The 19,712-nt window shown below is 33.2% G+C and overlaps 4 protein-coding genes across 6 annotated transcripts; 3 read left to right on the top strand and 1 right to left on the bottom strand.

Moving 5' to 3' along the window:
- Positions 1-1,813: 1,813 nt before the first annotated feature.
- LOC125857643 (probable calcium-binding protein CML45) lies at positions 1,814-2,607 on the top strand. The gene has a single exon (XM_049537251.1). The coding sequence runs from the start codon at positions 1,938-1,940 to the stop codon at positions 2,562-2,564; it is 627 nt and encodes a 208-aa protein (XP_049393208.1). The 5' UTR covers positions 1,814-1,937; the 3' UTR covers positions 2,565-2,607.
- Positions 2,608-4,306: 1,699 nt separating this feature from the next.
- LOC125857634 (E3 ubiquitin-protein ligase RSL1-like) lies at positions 4,307-5,835 on the top strand. Its single transcript, XM_049537242.1, has 2 exons — positions 4,307-5,127; positions 5,227-5,835. Exons 1-2 carry the CDS (start codon positions 4,409-4,411, stop codon positions 5,300-5,302), a joined length of 795 nt encoding a protein of 264 aa, XP_049393199.1. The 5' UTR covers positions 4,307-4,408; the 3' UTR covers positions 5,303-5,835.
- A 4,445-nt stretch (positions 5,836-10,280) lies between these two features.
- Positions 10,281-14,005, top strand: LOC125857625 (agamous-like MADS-box protein AGL30). Of its 3 annotated transcripts, XM_049537234.1 has the most exons (10): positions 10,292-10,497; positions 11,197-11,256; positions 11,353-11,371; positions 11,477-11,541; positions 11,661-11,676; positions 11,781-11,842; positions 12,442-12,538; positions 12,890-13,017; positions 13,145-13,508; positions 13,777-14,005. In XM_049537234.1, exons 1-10 carry the CDS (start codon positions 10,325-10,327, stop codon positions 13,795-13,797), a joined length of 1,005 nt encoding a protein of 334 aa, XP_049393191.1. In that variant the 5' UTR covers positions 10,292-10,324; the 3' UTR covers positions 13,798-14,005. The 3 variants fall into 3 exon arrangements, 2 of the variants coding, with proteins under 2 accessions (XP_049393190.1, XP_049393191.1); XM_049537233.1 differs by having other exon boundaries at positions 10,281-10,497; positions 11,353-11,541; XR_007445689.1 differs by lacking the exons at positions 10,292-10,497; positions 11,781-11,842; positions 12,442-12,538; ... (1 more) ...; positions 13,145-13,508; positions 13,777-14,005 and having other exon boundaries at positions 11,122-11,371; positions 11,661-11,723.
- A 140-nt stretch (positions 14,006-14,145) lies between these two features.
- LOC125857636 (chlorophyll a-b binding protein 4, chloroplastic-like) lies at positions 14,146-15,373 on the bottom strand. Its single transcript, XM_049537245.1, has 3 exons — positions 14,998-15,373; positions 14,453-14,868; positions 14,146-14,378 (listed from the first exon to the last, which is right to left on the bottom strand). The coding sequence occupies exons 1-3, from the start codon at positions 15,201-15,203 to the stop codon at positions 14,245-14,247; spliced, it is 756 nt and encodes a 251-aa protein (XP_049393202.1). The 5' UTR covers positions 15,204-15,373; the 3' UTR covers positions 14,146-14,244.
- Between the last annotated feature and the right edge of the window lie 4,339 nt (positions 15,374-19,712).

Below are 19,712 nucleotides of genomic sequence, written 5' to 3' on the forward strand. Positions count from 1 at the left end.
TAAAATGAAACAAGTAAAAAGGGACAGAGGGAGTATTTTTTTTGGTAATGTTATTGGTTTCGCACTCCGTAAGTTATTACTCTTTTCAATTCAAAACAATTGAATTTAATTTTAAAATTTTTTAAAATTTACTCTTAACACACTCCAGTTCCCCATAATAATTTTTTTTTTAATTTCCATTTTAAAATGAGCAACTTTCACATATAGCAAACATAAAAATCATATTTGTATGCTATAGCTATAATTTGCATAATTGCGATCCATAACAAACATAAATATGTATATTTCGCTATACACATACAAAGAAAACAGTTGTATAATTCGCTATACATATACAAAAAAAACAGTGTATAATTCACTATACATATATAAAAGAAAGTAGTGTATAATTTTTTTCGGTATACATATATAAAAGAAAGCAGTGTATAATCTGTTTCGGTATACATATACAAAAGATCAATTGTATAATTTGTGTTTGTATAAAGCGAGAAAGAGAGAAAGACAAAAGAAAACTGGGAAGGGGAAGATTGTATTTGTATAATCATAAGTGTATAAGACGAAAATATGTGCATTTGTATTTATATATACAATTTTCTCTCGTTTTATACAACCACAAACGCAATGTATACATTTGTGTTTGTATAAAGTGAGAGAGGTGAGTGAGAGTCGCGAGCGAGATATGAGAGAGGGGAACAAAAATATATGTATATATACAATTTTTTTTCGCTTTATACAAACACAAACACATTTTATCCATTTGTGTTGGTATAAAAGCGAGAGAGGAGAGCGAGACTGCCACCAAAACGAGAGTGGCGAGCAAGATTCCACCAGGGAGAGAGGCAAAAATAGCAATAATTTGCTATAGGGTACAATTAAATCAAATTATATTTATAACATTTAATTTGAATTAATAATTTGTTATTATATACAATTTTCCCTTTTAAAATCTGTACACAGTCAGGGCCAAAAATGAGCCCAATGTTGGAAATAAACAGAGCAAAAAGAAAAGTAAAAATCTGTGTTCCTCATAATAATTATTTCACAACAACTAAAAAAAAGAAATCATAATTAAGAATATTATAGTCAAAACTCAAAACCCTCGTAAATTTTCAGGAATAAGTGATTTTAATCCATATGCGGATATGTGAGTCTTAAAACATCAAATATTTTGGATTCAATGAACTTGACATCATCTTTATTATGTCACAAGGTTATGATCCAACATAGTTATTTTATTTCATATCTCACTCTCATATTTTCTGTGGAAAAATTAGGAAAAAGTAGTACTACCAACTTTAGATTAGAATAATATCCACAATACATTATGTAATTCAATTCTGTCGACATATCTTTAAATAAAAACCTAGCATGTGTAAACGCACTTTTTATTATTCCATAATACGTCAAATATATTGCTGATACAACACGCATTGTTAAATACAATTATTGTTACTGAAATTACCAGGAAATCATGACCGACTTTTGCTATCCATTAAAATAGGAATCAATAATAATAATCGGTGACAGACTCAAAATTTTCACTTTCAAAAATAAACATATAGTATTTATAATTTGAATTTAAATTCGAAACCTCAAAATAAATTTTGAATCTCAATCAGTCTTTTGCCTTGTGTTTTAAAATCTCTCTATATATTTTTTAAAAATTACCCTTATATATACCGTGTAATTGTTTATAACGATTACATCCTCCTTGGATCCACTGTAATGATGACTTTTTTTTTTTTTTTAATGTTATATAACATAGGAAGCTTTCTTTCGTTTTCACCATTTTTTCCTCCAATTTTTCCACAAAGACCAACTTGTTTAAACTGTGTCTCTATATAGACACACAAAATTCGTCTCTACAACCATTCCATGATTTAATATTAATTCCATACAAATATTAACAGCTTCAAAGAAAAAGAGAAGTCAGCAAAATGGAGAACATTTTTTCAATATCAGCAATTAGTCCTTCATTATTGGGCAAGAAAATAGCTGATGACCTCAATCAATTCTTTTGTATCATTTTAAGATGTACAATTCTCAGCATCCTAAGCACATTTCAAGATTTATCTTCTTGTTTTTCTTTTTCACTCCGAGCAATACTTTTGTTCTTCATCACTCTCCGAAGCGCATTGACTCGAGGTGATCATGATAATAATCCTCCCGATGCTAAAAATTGTGGACATGATAATTGCGATAACGACGAATTAATGAAGGAAGAAATTGTTGAGGTAGTAATTATGGATAAACTAATAAGTTTATGCAATTCAAATGAGAATAAAACAGAGTATGCAGAGGTTTCGAGTTTATTTGACGAAGTAGAACCTAGTTTTGAAGAAATTAAAGAAGCTTTTGATGTGTTTGATGAAAATGGAGATGGATATATTGATGCAAGTGAGTTGATGAAACTTATTTGGAGAATGGGTTTATCCGAATATTCGATGAACGATTGCAAGAAGATGATTATGGCCTTTGATGAAAACAGAGATGGAAAAATTGAATTTTCTGAATTTTTGAAGCTCATGGAACAGAGCTTTCGGGATCCTGTAGAGTTAGACTGAGTTTTATTTTTTTTATTTTTATACCGTACTGCTATTAAGTATTTTACTACTATCATATATTATCTAAGAGCAAAAGGTGTAAATCCAATAGTAATATTGTCATGTAAGCAATTTATCTACGATGAATAAAATTAACAAAACAGACATCCTAAGATTAAATCGTAGGGGGTCTTGCATTGGAATTCGACTTTTATTTCAATCTTGAACTTAGATCTCTGATTAAAATAGAAGCAACATCATATCCATTACATCATAACTTTTAATTAAATATTTCGTATTTGAACACTTGAAAATAAGATTTGCTATTAGTTTGAAAATGTTTTTGCCAAAATGGACTTTTCGATGCGCATTATAATAAGTCAAGTCCAAAGCGTATGTAGACACTGAGTGAGAACCAATATATAAATAAATTAATAAGTGAAGACTCCGTCTATAAACTAACCACCGCCTAAAGATAAAACATTAGTATACAGACAAAATTTGTTACTTGAGGATCTGAAGTTGCTACAGTACTGAAAAAGATTGAATTTGATATTTGATTGGAAAATTCTAAAAAACTGTCTGCAGAAGCAAACTTGAACCCTCTAAGCTCTGTTTGTCTTAAGATTCTTTTGGCAACAAAAATAAGTAAACTGTGTTCTGACGATGTTAGACAAACGAATTTTTTTAAGTGTTGTTTGGTATGAAGAAAAATATTTTCTTAGAAATAAATAAATTTATTATTTATTTTTTAGTATTTGATAATTAAGCAAAATAATATTATCCTAAATTTCATATATAAGTTAGCAAAATCTTGTGGGGTGATGACTGATGAGTGGGGCTGCGGAGGTGGCGAGGGGTGGGATGATTAAGGGGTAAACATTTGGGCATTGATAAATATCACTTGTTCTTCACTTTTAAGAAACTTATTTTACTACAAATAATGTTTTTTTCTAAAATATTTTTAACAATCAAATATGAAAAAAGTTGAAAAATATTTTTCAACATAGCAAACACACAATTTACTTCTACTTCTTAAGACCTTAGCACAAAATATTAAGGTAACGATGCATTCACATCAAATTGGCTATTACACAAAATGAAACTTTTCATTTTTAACAAACGATAGATTTGAACGATACAATACAATAAAATTTAAGCAACAATCATAATCAATACTTCCTTTATTCCAATTTATGTGACATATCTCATTTTTTGAGAATCAAACAATTTAAGTTTGACCGAAAATTTGCTCATGAAATCTTCAAATTTTTTGAAATGAAATTTATATATTTGTTAACTATGCAAAAAGTATTATAAGTGACAAAAATTGACAATTCAAAATATTTAAAAGATCTATGAAAATTTAAGGTAAAAACTAGATTTGTTTGACTCTCAAATTCGAAATATGCCACTGAAATTGAGACAGAAAGAGTATCATATTTAAACTAACAATGTAATACTACAAGGATCAAGATAACAACCATCCAAACAAGGTGTAAGTTAACTGGGACTTTGTCAAAGTGTGGAAGTTCCTTCTCATCCCTTAAATCTTTTACAATCACAATTTCTTGGTCCCTGGTAGATACAAGTCACTATCATTACGAAATGGCCAAAATGGCAGACGTCAACTGCTTAGCAAATTGCTTGGGTCACATCAAATTATATATATTTCTAAGTATTTTCTGAGTAACTTCCTAATTAATACAACTGAATTTGTCTTTTAATTTATTCGCATTGTTATCCAATTCAATAGTAGGACACTATAAAACCCCTTTGCATACATCAAAATCAAATCAAGTAGTATCACAAATCTGCAAAGTTCTACAAGAAATCTTCAAACTAACTAACCACTGATCAATTCAATGGCAGACATAATATCAAATGTGTTTAATGAAAACGATGAGTTTCGCGCTCTCATACTATCAGACAAGGAGTGCGCGGAGGAACTGCAATACCAAGAGGTTCTTGCAGCCTCTTTAGAAATCTTCCATCTTCACATGTCATCAACACAAATCGAAGAATCCCCTGAATCATCCCAAGGTTTTTGTGACATTTGTATGGAGACAAAAGTTACATATGAAATGTTCAAACTCGAAAATTGCTCTGATCACTCATTCTGTACTGATTGCATAGCCCAATATATCCAGTCCATGATTCAAGACCATATTTTCTCAGTAACTTGCCCTGGTTTGAAATGTTGCGCGACAATTGAACCTGTTTCTTGTAAATCCATCATCCCAGAAAATGTATTCGAAAAATGGGAAGGGGGATTGAGTGAGTCTGCTCTTCTTGATTGCGAAAAATTCTATTGTCCTTACAAAGATTGTTCAGAGCTTCTGATTTATGATCATGATCAGGACATAATTGAGTGTGTATGTCCTGTATGCCACAGGCAGTTCTGCGCGGCCTGTGGCGTCCCTTGGCATACTGGACTTGATTGTGACAAGTTCCAAAATGATGAAAAAAACAGGGAAGATGATTTAAAGGTTGAGGAACTTGCTAGCAGCTCCAAATGGATGAAATGCCCTCACTGCAAACGTATTGTGCAGAAGGCTGATGGTTGTATACACATAACCTGCTGGTTAGTTAATTTTTATATGGCAGTGTGGCCTGTTAATTTCTTTACAAGTTAGTATATTAACTTAACAAATCGATGTGTTAATCAATATTATGGATTTAGGTGTGGATCTCAATTTTGCTATATATGTGGAGCAACATGGAGCGAAAGCCATTGGAGTTGTCAAATTAGTGAATGAAAGAACTGGGAAGATTGAAAAAGGGGTAAATTATGCTAAGTGGCCATTCGGCCCTTTGCTTTACTAAATAATTGACCAAAATTAGCAAAAAAATGTTGTTCCGTCCTTCTTCAACTTTCGACTTTGCCATTAATGTCTTCTTCTTCACCTTACGATTCTACCATTAATGGTTTCTTTTCCTTCTTCCATTCTCCTCCATCTTCTTCGTCTATTCATCCTCTTTTTTATTCTTTAAATTTGACAAAACTTGAATAGTTTCAAGTGAATTATATATCAAACGATTCGAAACATTGAGAAGATTTCATATTTTAGAGGTGATTTTGAATTGATTGAGATTGAATACTTACTGTATATTTCATGTATAATTAAATTGTATTCAGTTTTTTGAATATATTATAATGTTTACTCATTGTAAAGATAAGTTAGTATTGTATACTTTTTATGACTTTCCGCAAGTTAAATTGTATAGTCAGTGTACACTTCCTATAGTTTTTTATTATTTTTATTTAATGTAAATAAAGCATGACAATATTGTAATGACCCTCATGGTCATTTCTGTGTCTTGCCTTCTGTGTGTCGTTTAGAGCGTTCTTATAGCGACCCCAAGTCATTTATGACTTGCTGGGACTGACGGTTCGATCACCTGGTCGTTCGTTTGGTCTTGGTGCGAGTTTTTGTGTTTTGGAGCTTATGAACCTTGAACGATCATTTTCGATCAAAAGTTCAAGAAGATGACATCGGAATCCAATTCTGATGATTCCATCAGCTCCGGAAGGGTCATTTTAGAATAGTAGCATGGTCGTCATGACTCCCGAGGTTTTCAGTGTGAGTCGGTGTGATTAGGCGTTTTAACTTTAAGTTTAAGCCTAAGTTTGACTTTGGTCAACATTCTGAGTAAACGCGCTCGGATGAGAATTTTGTCAACGTGGTTAGCTCCGGAATGTCGAGTTTGGTCTAGATTGACCCTTCTTTTGTGTCTGGAGGTTTTTGATACCTTTCCGAGCCCTTTTGTGGGTTTTGACTTAAAATGACTTTTGGAAGTGGGACCCACTTTTTATCGAAATGACCTCTGATGGAAATTTCTACTGCGTCGTTGAGTCTGAAATATCGAATTTGGTATGGTTGCATATCTCGTTTGCGTGCACGGGATTCCGAACGAGTTCAGAGCACCCCGTCGAAGTTTTTAGTTTTTGGGAAATTGCAGAAAATCAGCCAACTTTCCCAAACTTCAAACCCTCATAACTCTCTCATCTCTCAACCGATTTGGGCGATTCAAAAGGCAAAGTTGTGAGATTTTTCGAGGACAACGTGTTGGTGAGCTCGGATAGTGATTTGGAGTCCCCGTTTGAGGTAATTTTCGAAAAATACCTGCTGCCACACCCTTTTTGTGAGCTTGATTTTGGAAGATTTTGAGACTTGTTTTCTGAGCCATTCTAGGTCCGATTTCAATGATTTTTTAGGCTATCTTGAGTGGTTTTTCGAGGAGAACATTGTGGTGTTGTTAGATTTTACTGTAGACCGCCCGTTTTTGGTAAATACACTGATTCAACTGCTGTCCCATTTCTAGTTTTTGAGAAAATTTGAGTTTTAGTTGCATGTTGATATTGTGTTGTTCCCAAGCCCCGAATTGTGTCCCATTTTGGGACATGAGCTGGAAAAATTGGTTAGGACCCACTTTTGAGGTTAATTTCAGAATTTTCTGCGCGGGTCCCACGATTCTCGTTTTGACTCCAAAATTGACCCGTCTCCATTTGTTGTGATTTTGGTGTCTAAATAACTGTAATAACGTTGTGATTCTATTTTTGATAGCGGGGCAGCGTTTCAAGGACGTTCGGAAAGGGAAAGCTCTGAAGGAGTGATTTTGGAGCGCGTATGATCGGCCTACAGGTAGGCTACGGTTTTCCTCTCTTAGATTGAGCTCGAGAATGTGAATGCATGTTGATTAGTTGGGATTTGGTTTGGGTAGTTATTGAATCTTGCATAGGTGTTAAGAAATCATGTTTTCGGCCTATTTCGGGAATTATCGGGTAACTGTGAGCATGCTTTGTGTTATTAACGGACCCTCTTCGCTATGTGGAGTGTTTGCATGATTAATCATTGTTTATTTGAAGAATGTTGGGCCTTAGTTTAGGTTGGACTAGGGTTTGCCTTAGAAATACATGATTCGGATCCGATTGGCCTTAGTTTTGCCCTGACGTTGCTCGGCCGACTTAGATCCCTGTAGACTGGTGTAGCAGACTTGAGTCTGATAGATTGGGCCTTAGCTAGGCGATACGCTTGCTCCGACTTTAGTTATCCTTATTTTCCCCGATGTTACGGCTTCACGAGTTCCGTCGGCGACACTAGTTCTACTTCGCGATTTAAATTTGATTTTTGATTTGGTTCCAAGGACTTACATTGATTGGCTAAGTATGGACGGCGTTCCACGGACAATTATGAGTGTGGATCGATTAGGACTCTTTCAGCAGCTACATTGGCACCTTTATAGAGTATTCGGTTTAAGTTCCGGCCTTTATTGCCCAGATAATTATATAGAGCATCCGGTTAGAGTTCCGGCCTCTATTGCTCAGATACTTATATAGAGCATCCGGTTAGAGTTCCGGCCTCTTATACTTGTAACTTGTGATTGGTTACTTTGGTACTTCTGGTGAACATCCGGTTCGAGGTCCGGCCTCTGTACTGTCAGATTCTACTAATTAGGGTTGAGATTCAGGTTCGATGTTCTTCGTTCTTGGGTACTTATATGCAATTCTCTTTAGTTTTAGTTATTCTGTGTACTCGTCGGGCTTATGGGGGTCCGTTTGGATTTTTATTTAACTTGCGCACGAGTGTACCTTCTGGGCTTATGGGGGTCAAATTAGGTGTAGTTAGCTTATAGATTACTTTAGTTAGTTCTTTCTTTACTCGTGTGTATTCCATTGTTACTTAGATTTCCGCTCTTGACCCTCGATTTGTATTATTCCTTCTTTTAATATTGCCTTTACTTTTCAAGTTCAGTCGGCCTATGATGGCTACTGGGTACCAGTTGTTTTGGTACTCATGCTACGCTCTGCATCTATTTCGTGATGCAGGTCCGGGCACTAGTAGCCAGCGTTGATCGAGCTTGGAGCAGACTGATCCGGAGACGGGAGTGAGCACACGACGTTTTGTACTATTTCAGTCTCCATCTGTATATATAGACTTGTCTTTTACCTTTCGAGACAGTCCAGTCTCTGTTGTCCACTTTTGGGACTTGTACTCATTTTGTTAGTAGCTCTGTACTAGTAACTTCCAGGTTCTGTGAGGGATCTTTATTTGTATATATGTTTTTGGTTTGATTCCGCCTGTTTATATTGTTATTTGCCTACTCTTGTTTAGTTTCTACCCTCAGACCCATTACTTGTTGTTCCGGGTTACGGGTTGGCTTACCTGCTGGTGGGTTATAGTAGGTGTCATCATGACTTGAGAAATCGGATCGTGACAATATTTATTGTAATCTAATTACTTTATTATATATATTTGAAACTAAATCCTTTTGAAAAAATCATGGTTAATTATGCTTAATAATAGAACACTCCAAAACGCCTACGAGCTCTTCTTGATTGTGAGGTCAGGGCCAACTCGACCGTAGGAAGATGGGTTCAAGATGCCCGCTAAACACCAATTTAGATGTTGGATGTTTGTTGTCACTTGTCTACTAGACTTTTTATGTTTGTTTGTTTGGTATTACGATGTAAATAGTTAAAATAAAAAGTGTTTGAATTAACTTATTTTAAATATTTGTCTCCAATTCAAGCCTCTTGTAAGTACAAATTATGGAAGTTTAAGGTACATAAAAAAACAAATAGGAAAAGAAAAACAGTTTTTTGATTTAATCAGTCACATTTTTTAACAACCTTAATATAGTTGGAATGACATTAATTATGTCCACTCCAATTTTTTCTTATACTACAAGGTTAACGGAGGGGAAATGATATCCGAGAAGGAATCAAGTTTTATGTAATCAAACTTGTGGTTCATTGTTTTTATTTCTTTATATCCGTCTCAAAAACACATGCAAAATAATTGTATTAGTTTCAAATCTCAAATATTTTAACTTAGATGAACATTGTATAAAATCAATTACTCCTATCTTTTACCAGCGGCATTAAACACTTTTAATTAGTTACAACTTGATCGGATAGTTGTTACCTATTGTATTGTTATTTTAAATACTATAAATATTTTGAGTGTTACTTAAATCTTATTATATTATATTATATTACTAAGCTATCGAAATATAATGACAAAAAATATTACTCTTTTTTCCCTCTTATTTTGCATTTGCATATTTTTTTAATTATTTTATTTTATAATTTATCTTATCCTACTTTTTTCTATAATTTTACCCTAGGTCATATTTTTCACCAATAGAATATTTTGATATGATAGCATATGTAAGAAACATGAAACAAGTTGTTATTGGGTCGAGCTCATCGTACCGGATTTGCCTAGTGCGAATTATCTTTTCTATATGATTTGCAAGATATTGTATAAGAGCGAAAATTTTAATTTGTGCGCACCCAAAGAATAGCGGCTGTAGATTTCCTTATCATAAAAAAAAAAAAAAAAAGTTGTTACTGTTTGGAAACATAGACACACTTGTCACTTGTTCCTTGTGCATAGTTTATACTACATTCTTCTTTTGACAGATCAATTGCAACACTATTTATATTTTGGATAAAACTCGATAGACGACTGTGTAAGGATAAGTAATCCCAAGTTCCAAAGTGCGCCGAAATCTTTTTTGATAGGTTCAGCCGTTAATCTCATTATCTTATTTTAATAATTAATACTATATTGTATCTATTTTTTAAATTTAAATATATAAGATCACATGAATTTTTATGTTTTCAAATTCCATGTTAATAAGTCTATAAATGGAAAGACATTTTTCATGCAATCTCTCTGACGCCGACTACTGCATTTCTTATTGACGTGAGTTGTTTCGTTTTTCTTTAATAAGTAGCAAATTGTTCTGGTATTTAGGGATTGAGAGTAAGAATGGGAAGGGTGAAGCGAGTGGAGAGCAATAGTAAGAGGCAATCCACTTATTGCAAACGAAGATGTGGAATCCTGAAGAAAGCCCAGGAGATTTCTGTGCTATGTGATATAGATATTATCCTTCTTTTGTTTTCCCCAACTGGGAAACCAACGCTACTTCAAGGCGGAACAAGGTACTACTTACAAGTTTCTTTATTTAAATCACTCTGCTGTGCTAAGTGCTTCTTTTATCTTTACTTTCCTCTGTTGACACAACTTTTGGAGGATTGGCTTATATAGTGTAGATGCCATCATGGACTTGAATTTTGGGTCATGTCCCACAGGTATTGGATGTGTCAATTGGTCTTGAGATAACTTTTGGCCTTAGAGTTTAGGTCTTTCTTTATCATGCTGCCTATCAGAGTTCATTACTGCACAGAGTACAGCGTTTGGTGGTTTAAATTACTACTTTTGCATTTCATTTTCGTTGTGATTCTACTTCCTTGGAATATACTTTTCTGCATGTGATGATGTATATATGAGGTTGGGATTGTTTCATAGTATCATTCATCTGTTCATAGGGGATAGGTTACTTTATTGGAGACTTACTCTTTGGCAAGTTCCCCATCGCGAATGGCCATGTTAAGGTCAAAGTGAGTGATATTCTCATTTTAAAGTACCTGGCATGTAGAGCCTTTGCTCCTCTAGAAGATGCTCTTGTAAATACATATAACCGAGTACATCTATTTTCTACAGCTAGTTTTTTCCTTTTTTATCACAGTTAGTCTTGTGTGGTGATTTAGTCCTTTGTCTTTTTATTCGTCCGACAATAACTATCACATATGATGAACTATAGGATTATTCGATCCCTAATTTCTATTGCATGTCTTCAGCAATTTTGATGAAATAATTGCAAAATTTGCTCAATTGACTCCTCAAGAAAGGGCAAAAAGGTACAAAAACAGTCTTGTCTATTTGGATTAGTCTTATCTAGGAGTAAGATATAGAGGCCAAATGATCAGTTTTTGCTAATCTTGAACTTAAAACAGGAAGTTGGAGAGCCTTCAAGTAAGTCTGATATTCATCACCACTATGTGTTTTCCTCCTTCTATGGTTTGTTGTTACTTCTTAATCCACTTGAAAGTGATAACAATGCTAATGGTTACACTCCAGACATTGAGGAAGACTTTTAAGAAGCTTGACAACGATATAGGCGTGCCAGAGTTTCTAGATGCTAGGTATATATTTTTGTTGATCAATTTGAGGATCTTTTCCTTCAAATTTGTACCTATTGAAATTGTTAAGCATTATGTTAACCGTTTACCTTGTCTTTGCTCCTTTGTTTCTTTTGCTGCAGTGATCCATCAGTTGAAGTATGCACTTTCTTACTCTATCCACACCATTTTGGCTACGATTGTATGACTTAAACTCAAGTTTGTGGACAATTTTTATTTTTTTTTATAATTGGTGCTGACAGGAATTGCAAAGCCAAGTGAAAGTTGTGCAATCTCGGCTTACTGATTTAGAAATGAGACTCAAGTATAGTCCTGCATTCCTTTGTTTTTCCTTTTATATTTTTGGTGTTCAATTGTTTCCATAATTGACCTCTTTATCAACTGCTACAATATTTCGATCGTGTATTTTTATCTTATTTAGGTCTCTGCCAGAGTGTGTTGCCATTTGTCCTCTTTTATAAGTTGCATTTGCTTTTTGAATGTATCTAAAGAACTTTTGAGGAATATCTAATTAATTTTCTCATTTGGACATTTTTATTGGATATCCATACACNTATTTTTATCTTATTTAGGTCTCTGGCAGAGTGTGCTGCCATTTGTCCTCTTTTATAAGTTGCATTTGCTTTTTGAATGTATCTAAAGAACCTTTGAGGAATGTCTAATTAATTTTCTCATTTGGACATTTTTATTGGATATCCATACACAATTAATAGCATCTTGCTTGATTATAGGCCCAATTAATAATATTTTGTGTGATTATAGACGCACCAGTTGATTTAATCTTAATCCACATATGTTGTTTCCGTGTTTGATTTAATATGCAGTTGTAACTAGATCATATGGGATTAATGACTTGTGTCATTTTTAATCTTGTATTAACCTTAATCCTCTGCTTCGTCGTAGCTGGTGGAGCAATCATGATAAGATAAATAAAGTGCAAGATCTCGCGCTGATGGAGTGTGCACTAAGGGAGTCACTTAATGCAGTTCATGTTCGGAAGGTAATATTTCCAAAAACAGGATTGGTTTTGGTGGTACTTGGTGATCCTAGTGCTGCAACAAGTTTTAGAAAACAGCCATACTATTGATGAACTAATATACTTTTAACTCAGTATGGAATTCGGTCAGAACTGAGTTGATTGCTTACCTATCCTTTGTTAAATCCTCTAACTACTCACTCTCCTTTGTAAGAATGTTAATTAGGTCATGGTTATTCAAGGTTAAACTACATAGTAACTTCTGCCCTTCCTCCCTTCTGTTTCTCTTTTAGTCTCTTATATTGGTTGTTTCGGAAAAACAGTGTAAAATGTGAAAATAGCTGAATGCTTCTGCATTTGAATGTCTTATAACAGCTCCAGAACACGACACATTTGCATCTTTTGATGAACAGTGAAGTAGATGGGCAAACTCATCCATGGCATCCAGAAAATAAAATCCTGCACATGCCATTCCCTCAGACACCAAACATTCTACCCCAGGAGTGAGTATTAGACCATATTTATTCAGCATCTTTATGTCGTTCCCCTTTTATGATCTTAATATTTCACGCTTGAAGTTACTGTATTTTGGTAATCGCTAACATCGTGTGAACCATTGTTTCTGTGTAGAAATATGGGATACTCCGGAGATAATTCAGTTTCTGAATCTTCTCATGTTCTGGACTCTGGAAAAGTTGATCAAGCAAGACAGGCAACAACTGCAATGCTAGATAACAGTGTCTTGAATGATCTAAATAGTATAGCATGCTTGAGACAGCAACTAAGTGAGCAGTATTCATACAACCCCAATGATAATCTTGATCTGCTGGAAAGGAAAATATTGAATCCTCAGATTGATGCCAATTTGAAAGGATATTTGATGGATTATGAATTTCAAAGAAACTTTAATCTAACAAGGTCTGTGGATTCAGTCAATTATAGTGCAGCTGATGCCGTTGCTGTTCCAGATATTGATGAAAAATCATATGCACAGGTAATTTCACCTGTTTCCATTCTCGGTTAATTTCTCAACTCTGTGGCAGTTAATTATTGAAAAAAATGTTTAATTGCCCATCTTACATATGGAATTCATCTTCTCCATTCATGTATCCTTGTTCTCTTTGACAGTTGAATATGCTGAATGCACATCTTATATTACTCCATTAAACAAATTACCACAATCTCCAAATATACTGTCATGTAACTAATCCTATCTGATCTAACATTTCTTACTCGGTCTCACTTGTTCTTATTTCCTGCAGCCAGCAACTTCCAGTGATTAAACATTTGAGATAAGTCATACTACTTGTGTAGAATCTGTGATCGCGGGTGAGGTTTACAGGTGCAGTGGTTGTTGATAGATAATTATGTTTGAATATGTATAATTGTTTTGCTTAGCGAACCCTGACACCACACATGGTGAAAGTAGAATAAGAGTTTGTTCATAAATGAGATCTGAATAAAAGACCAATTTCACTTTGCTTCAATAAATTACTGGGATTTGTTTTGCAGTTAAGATGCAAATCGAACTACTAAAAGAAAGTTTTTCCCTTTATATGCTAACAAGAGCGCAAATCACAGTTTTTTGATGATCTAGTAGGAATGACACGAATAAGAAACGCTGTACATTAAAGGTTCCTTGTTTACCACAAAGCTCTATTCTTGATCAAAATTCATAACATGGTTACAAGGTAACAATATATATTCAATCAAGTTTCCCATGAGGTTTTCTAGTTGCTGAGTGTTTGGATGATGGTGTTGTGCCATGGGTCAGAGAGGTGCTGCAGAAGGTTGTCAAAAGGTCCCTTTCCAGTCACATTGTGCTGCACTATGAATCCCAAAAATGCCAACATAGCCAATCTCCCTGCAAATTATCCACTTGAAAAATTAGCCTGACTCAAGTATATAAAGTCATTTAGAAAGTGAACATCCACTTACCATTAGCAAGTTCCTTCTCCTTGGCCTCTTCAGTTGGTGCAAAGTTGAGTGGGTTGAAAATACCACCAGGGTATCCACATGTATGAGGAGGCAAGCTGTAGCTCTTGAAGATAGGGTCTTGGTTGACACTTCCTGGGTTCTTAATGTCTTGCCACCTTCTGATCTCGACGTAGTGGAACAAGATGAACTCGATCACAAACAGGGTCGATGATGATGCAAAGTACTCGGATTTTCCAGCATCGTACCATTTGGGCACGTTAAGTATCCCAATGCTAGTGAAAACCTCAGGCAACAGCATCCCTGCAACACCCAACATAGCCCAACGACCATTCACCAGTTCAGCCTGGATGAACCATTTCAAGTTCTCTGGGTCCTCAGCAAGTCCCAATGGATCAAAACCATTGTCTCCTGGAAGACTAAAGACAATTAACCATTCCAGTATTAGAACAAGGTTAGTGTTTAGACATAGTACAATTTTACATGAATCAGAGCAGGCAAAAGTATATATTACAAGTAGCTTAAGATGTATGTATGTATGTATGTACCTGCCATCAAGATAATCAGGAGAGGCTAAGCCAGGAAGCCATTGACCTTTCTTAGCTTCAACCTTGAATGAGTTGTATGATGAAGAAGTTGAAGGTCTAAAAGAGACCTCCCTGTTTAACTTTCCAGATGATCCAGTGAGGAACCTGGTTCTTGAGGCACATGGCCGGAAAATGGCGGCGGAAGCTTGTGTTGTCACGGTTGCCATTTTTTCCAATTTGAAGAGTTGTTGGTGATTATTGGGAGAAATGGCAATCTAGTTTTAAGGCTGAGTTGAAAACTTTGTGTGTTTTGTATATGCATTTGTATTGCCATTTCTTTGGCATATTTGTGGCTCTGGTTCAATCTTGAAGAGTGACTAAGATTTTTTGGAATTCAACGGTTGGATTGAGTTGTGAATTTGATAGTAACCAATGAGAAAAAATGTGCCTTATCTCCTTATCTTTGGTTCCATATCTTCAAATCAGTTTCTTTATTTCTGTTGGTTTGAGAAGATGATGAGGGACCCAAAAATTGCCACGTAGCTATATATTGGATTTTTAGAGGAGGAAATTAAAATGGAAATTGGGGAATCTGTTAATGGAAAGATCTTTGCCAAGTGAAATCATTGATATCCAATGAGGATTTGACAATTGGTTGACTCAAAATTTGGCAAAAGATATCTATAATGACTTGATTGAGAAAAATTGGGTGGGATGCGTTGGGAGTATATTTTAATGTGTTAAAAAGATTTTAATCATGATTTAATACTTTCATACTAGTCTTCAAAGAAAGTTGGGAGTATATTTTAATGCAAAAATAATATTTGAATAAAAATATTTCAGTTAAAATACTGGATAACTCTGTCCCGTGGTGTTAGAGTTTGGAATTTTGATAAGTGAGTTTTAAAAGTTTATGGTGTTTCAAAAATCGGCATTCTTTTTATGGAATTTGATAAAAATAATAATATCATATCACATGTAGCTCTGTACACTAGCACATGAAGTTTTACATATAGGGAGGGAGGGTTCTAGCACCAACATATTGCGATGAAGTCTCACTTGTAAAAGTTTCATAATCCAGCACCTTATACTAGAGTTTTTCCATATTTTTAGATTAAGATTTATTTATTTATTTTACATTATGATATTGCTGTCCAAATATACTCTCTCTTTTCTCTCCATTAAAAGTGGTTAATGTTAAATAGTTTTGATAGTGTGGCTAAAACTTGACAAAAAGTGGCTATTTGGGCCACTTCAGTTCAGGCCTAGTCCAATTATTAGCTCCTTCGCTATCGTTAATGGGCTAGAAAGTGTTCTACTCCGTCTTGGACCCTTGCAGAAGCCCGTTTAATAAGGGAAACTACATAAATCCCACTAGTTTAGATCATAATTACTAAAATTCCCGATAGTTTCAAATATTACTTTCTCTACCATATTTCATGTTTGAGATACATGAATTTGAATCCGCGAGATACATGTATCTGCTGAATTTTAAAATGGAGATACGTATTTTATTTGTTTAAATTAATTGGTTATAACTGATTTCCTTAATTAGAGGAGTCATTGAGGATTTTCAGAATACATGGACAATTAATTTAGAAATTTAAATTAATCAAATCCCTTAATATAAGGTGTAAATCAAGTAGTGTATATATGTTTAATTAATTTTATTTTACTATTCTTTGAAATAATAAATTTCATTAATATTATTAATAAAAGACAAAACATGTATATCTTAGTCATTTAATTTGACTAATTTTATTTTATTACTCTTAAAATAATAAATTCATTAGTTTGATGTATCTATTATCAATATATGATGTATCCAACAAACTAAACACTACATACATGAGTATGATACAAGTACAATCATATGTATCATAGAAGTATCTAGTATTAATTTCATGTATCTATTTATCTAACCTAATATTAATTTCATGTATCATAACCTAATATTAATTTCATGTATCTATTTATATGATCTAATTTTAATTTCATGTATCTTTTATATGTATCTAGTATTAATCTGATGTATCAAGTATCAATTTCATACATTATATTCAAGAGCATGTATCTCGGATACATAGTAAGCATATACATATAATTATATGTATCTAAATATGAAATGTAATTAAAACGCATGAACTTAAAAATAAATCACGAGTGTAGAGTATTTGTCTTATCATTAATCCAAAAAAAAAAAAAAATCAAATCGTTGTACGGAATTAATGACTGTGTAAATTTCATCCATTAAAAAGTATGGAGAACTAATAGATTCAAACAATGTAAAAATCCTAAAATCGAACTTTAAAAGAATTAGAGCTTCGAATTAGATACATTAACATGGTAAGAACAAAGTTACAATACAATATCTCAAAATAACTTAACAAATCTTGCTTTACCTATTTATATAATGTTGATTATAGAGAATTGATTATGAATTTAGTACATGCAAACATGTATTGAGATGCTTGAGGAAGAAAGGGGTAATGGTAGGTGTGTGAAACAAAACATGTATTGAAATGGTTGAGGAAGTAGATGTGTGTAAACAGTGAATAACGTGGGGGAGTGGGCTGATGGTGTGAAAGAGAGGAAGTAATTTGAATTGTTAAAGTCACATTAATTAAGGAGATATACTTTTAAGATAATTATTAAAATCCATATTTAAGGGGATTGTGTATCTAATTTAGCTTTTTTAAAAATATTGTATAATTATTAAAAAATGGTATTATATGTAATATTTTTAAACTAGAGATAAAATATGTATATATGATAGTAAAGTATGTCTAGATAGGTAATTTTTAATAAGTGAATTTTGTCCTTTATATGAAGTTTTTGCACATGGTACCATTATTTCTAGGTAATGTTTAATTTTTATCCTTTTTTTTTCTTTAATCAAAGCTGAAAGCACTTTATTTATAACCTAATTCCTTTGAACATAAGTTGAGAAAAATTTTGCCTTACTCGGAATAAGTTGTGTAGAAATTGAATTATGTAGTGTGTAATTTCTATGGCTTTATTTCGTTAAACATAAGTTTAGAGAACTTTTGTTTTGCTTGATATAAATTTACTAGGAATTAAGTTGTATTTTTTACGATATAACTTATGGATTTTCTGAACTGAAATTTTACTTACATATGTTTTGTAACCATAACTTATGTTAATTATAATTCAAACATATTAGTTTATGTCAAACAAAAATTATTTGCTATTTCAATATCAAAATATTTTCGACTACTTATATTTTACTTAAAATATTGAGGATAAAAATTAAAAATCACCCTTAAAAAATGGGCAATTATGTGAATCATGTTAAAGTTGACACGTAAAGTTTTATATGATAAAGGAAAGGACGGTGAAAGATATTGAAATAAAAAGAACTAAGGTGTTGAGAAAATATTAGAAAGTTTTGTTCCCTGTTTAAATTTGAGAGGAGTAGTTCTTTTCACCACTGGCTCATGCTGACATTTTGTTTTTAAAAAATCTTTCGGGTGTAGAGTGTATTAATAATAATGTATGCATTAGCTTTATTTATTATTAGTATTTTGTTTGGTATTTTTTTTAAAATTTATGTATAACTAATGCAATTAATATTTTTATACACTCTATTATTTATTAAGGTGTGTATTGTTAATACCATGAATTTCTAGGTATTAGTAATGCAATGGTATTAATGTATGCATTAACTCAATTAAAAATCCAATTGCCCTCAATACTTTTTTTGTGTCTTTTTCACCATAGTGGTGAAGAGTATCTTTATAAATAATTTTTTTAATGCATCAAACCAAACAATGGTTCTCTCTATATTTATACACTTTATTTATACACTCTATCACTATTTAGTACTCTCTCTGTCTCTAATTACTTGTCCACTTTTGAATCGACACACCTATTAAGAAAATAATTAATGATATAGTGAGTTTACCATTTTATCCTTATTAATTATGAAGTAGATGAAAAGTTTTACATTTTTCAAAATAATTAGTCATTTAATTGAGGATATAATAAGTAAAAAAATTATTCTTTTTTGATTTGTCAAAATAGATAAGTAATTAAAGATAATTATAAAAAAAATGGAGAACAAAGTAATCAGGGAACGAAGGAGTAGAGAAAAAAGAGACAACATCAAGGATTTTACAAATCTGAAATCACCACACAAATCAAGAACAAGAAAAGGACACACTTCTGGGTTCTCTCTCTCTCTGCGGATTCCCAATGTGGAATAAGATAACAAATGCCCGAGTTTAATTTAGAGCACATTTTATTTTTGGATAATGCTAAATGATCAGAAAATTTAATTAGAAATTTAAAAAATTTATAATATTTTTTTTATTTTAAAATAATTTTTTTTTTCAATTTTTTATGAATCCCGTACCCCCGTGGGCTGTCTGAGATAGATCTAGATGGATGCTTCGTTGTAGATAATTTGTACACGCGCCTTAAAAATATTCGAGACGAAGTACTTGTCGTCTCCAAACCAAAAGGGATGAGCGAAAAAGGCTCGAGAAAGCCCTATCTGACTCCTAAGAAGTTGTTGGTTTTTCATCAGTCGTTACGCGCTAGCCTTTTCCCAATGGAAATGAAAGGTTGAGGGAAGCCACTAAATTGAGAGTTTTGCTCGCTCTAACGCTCTCAACGACAGCAACTAAAGCAAAAGCAAATTCAACCTCCTTGATCCAAGCCCGGTGAAATAAAAGCATAAGAAGAGTCTGATTATGGTCGGTCTTTAAAGGCCC

Source organism: Solanum stenotomum, chromosome 3 (assembly GCF_019186545.1).
Source record: "Solanum stenotomum isolate F172 chromosome 3, ASM1918654v1, whole genome shotgun sequence".
NCBI classification, from domain to species: domain Eukaryota; kingdom Viridiplantae; phylum Streptophyta; class Magnoliopsida; order Solanales; family Solanaceae; genus Solanum; species Solanum stenotomum.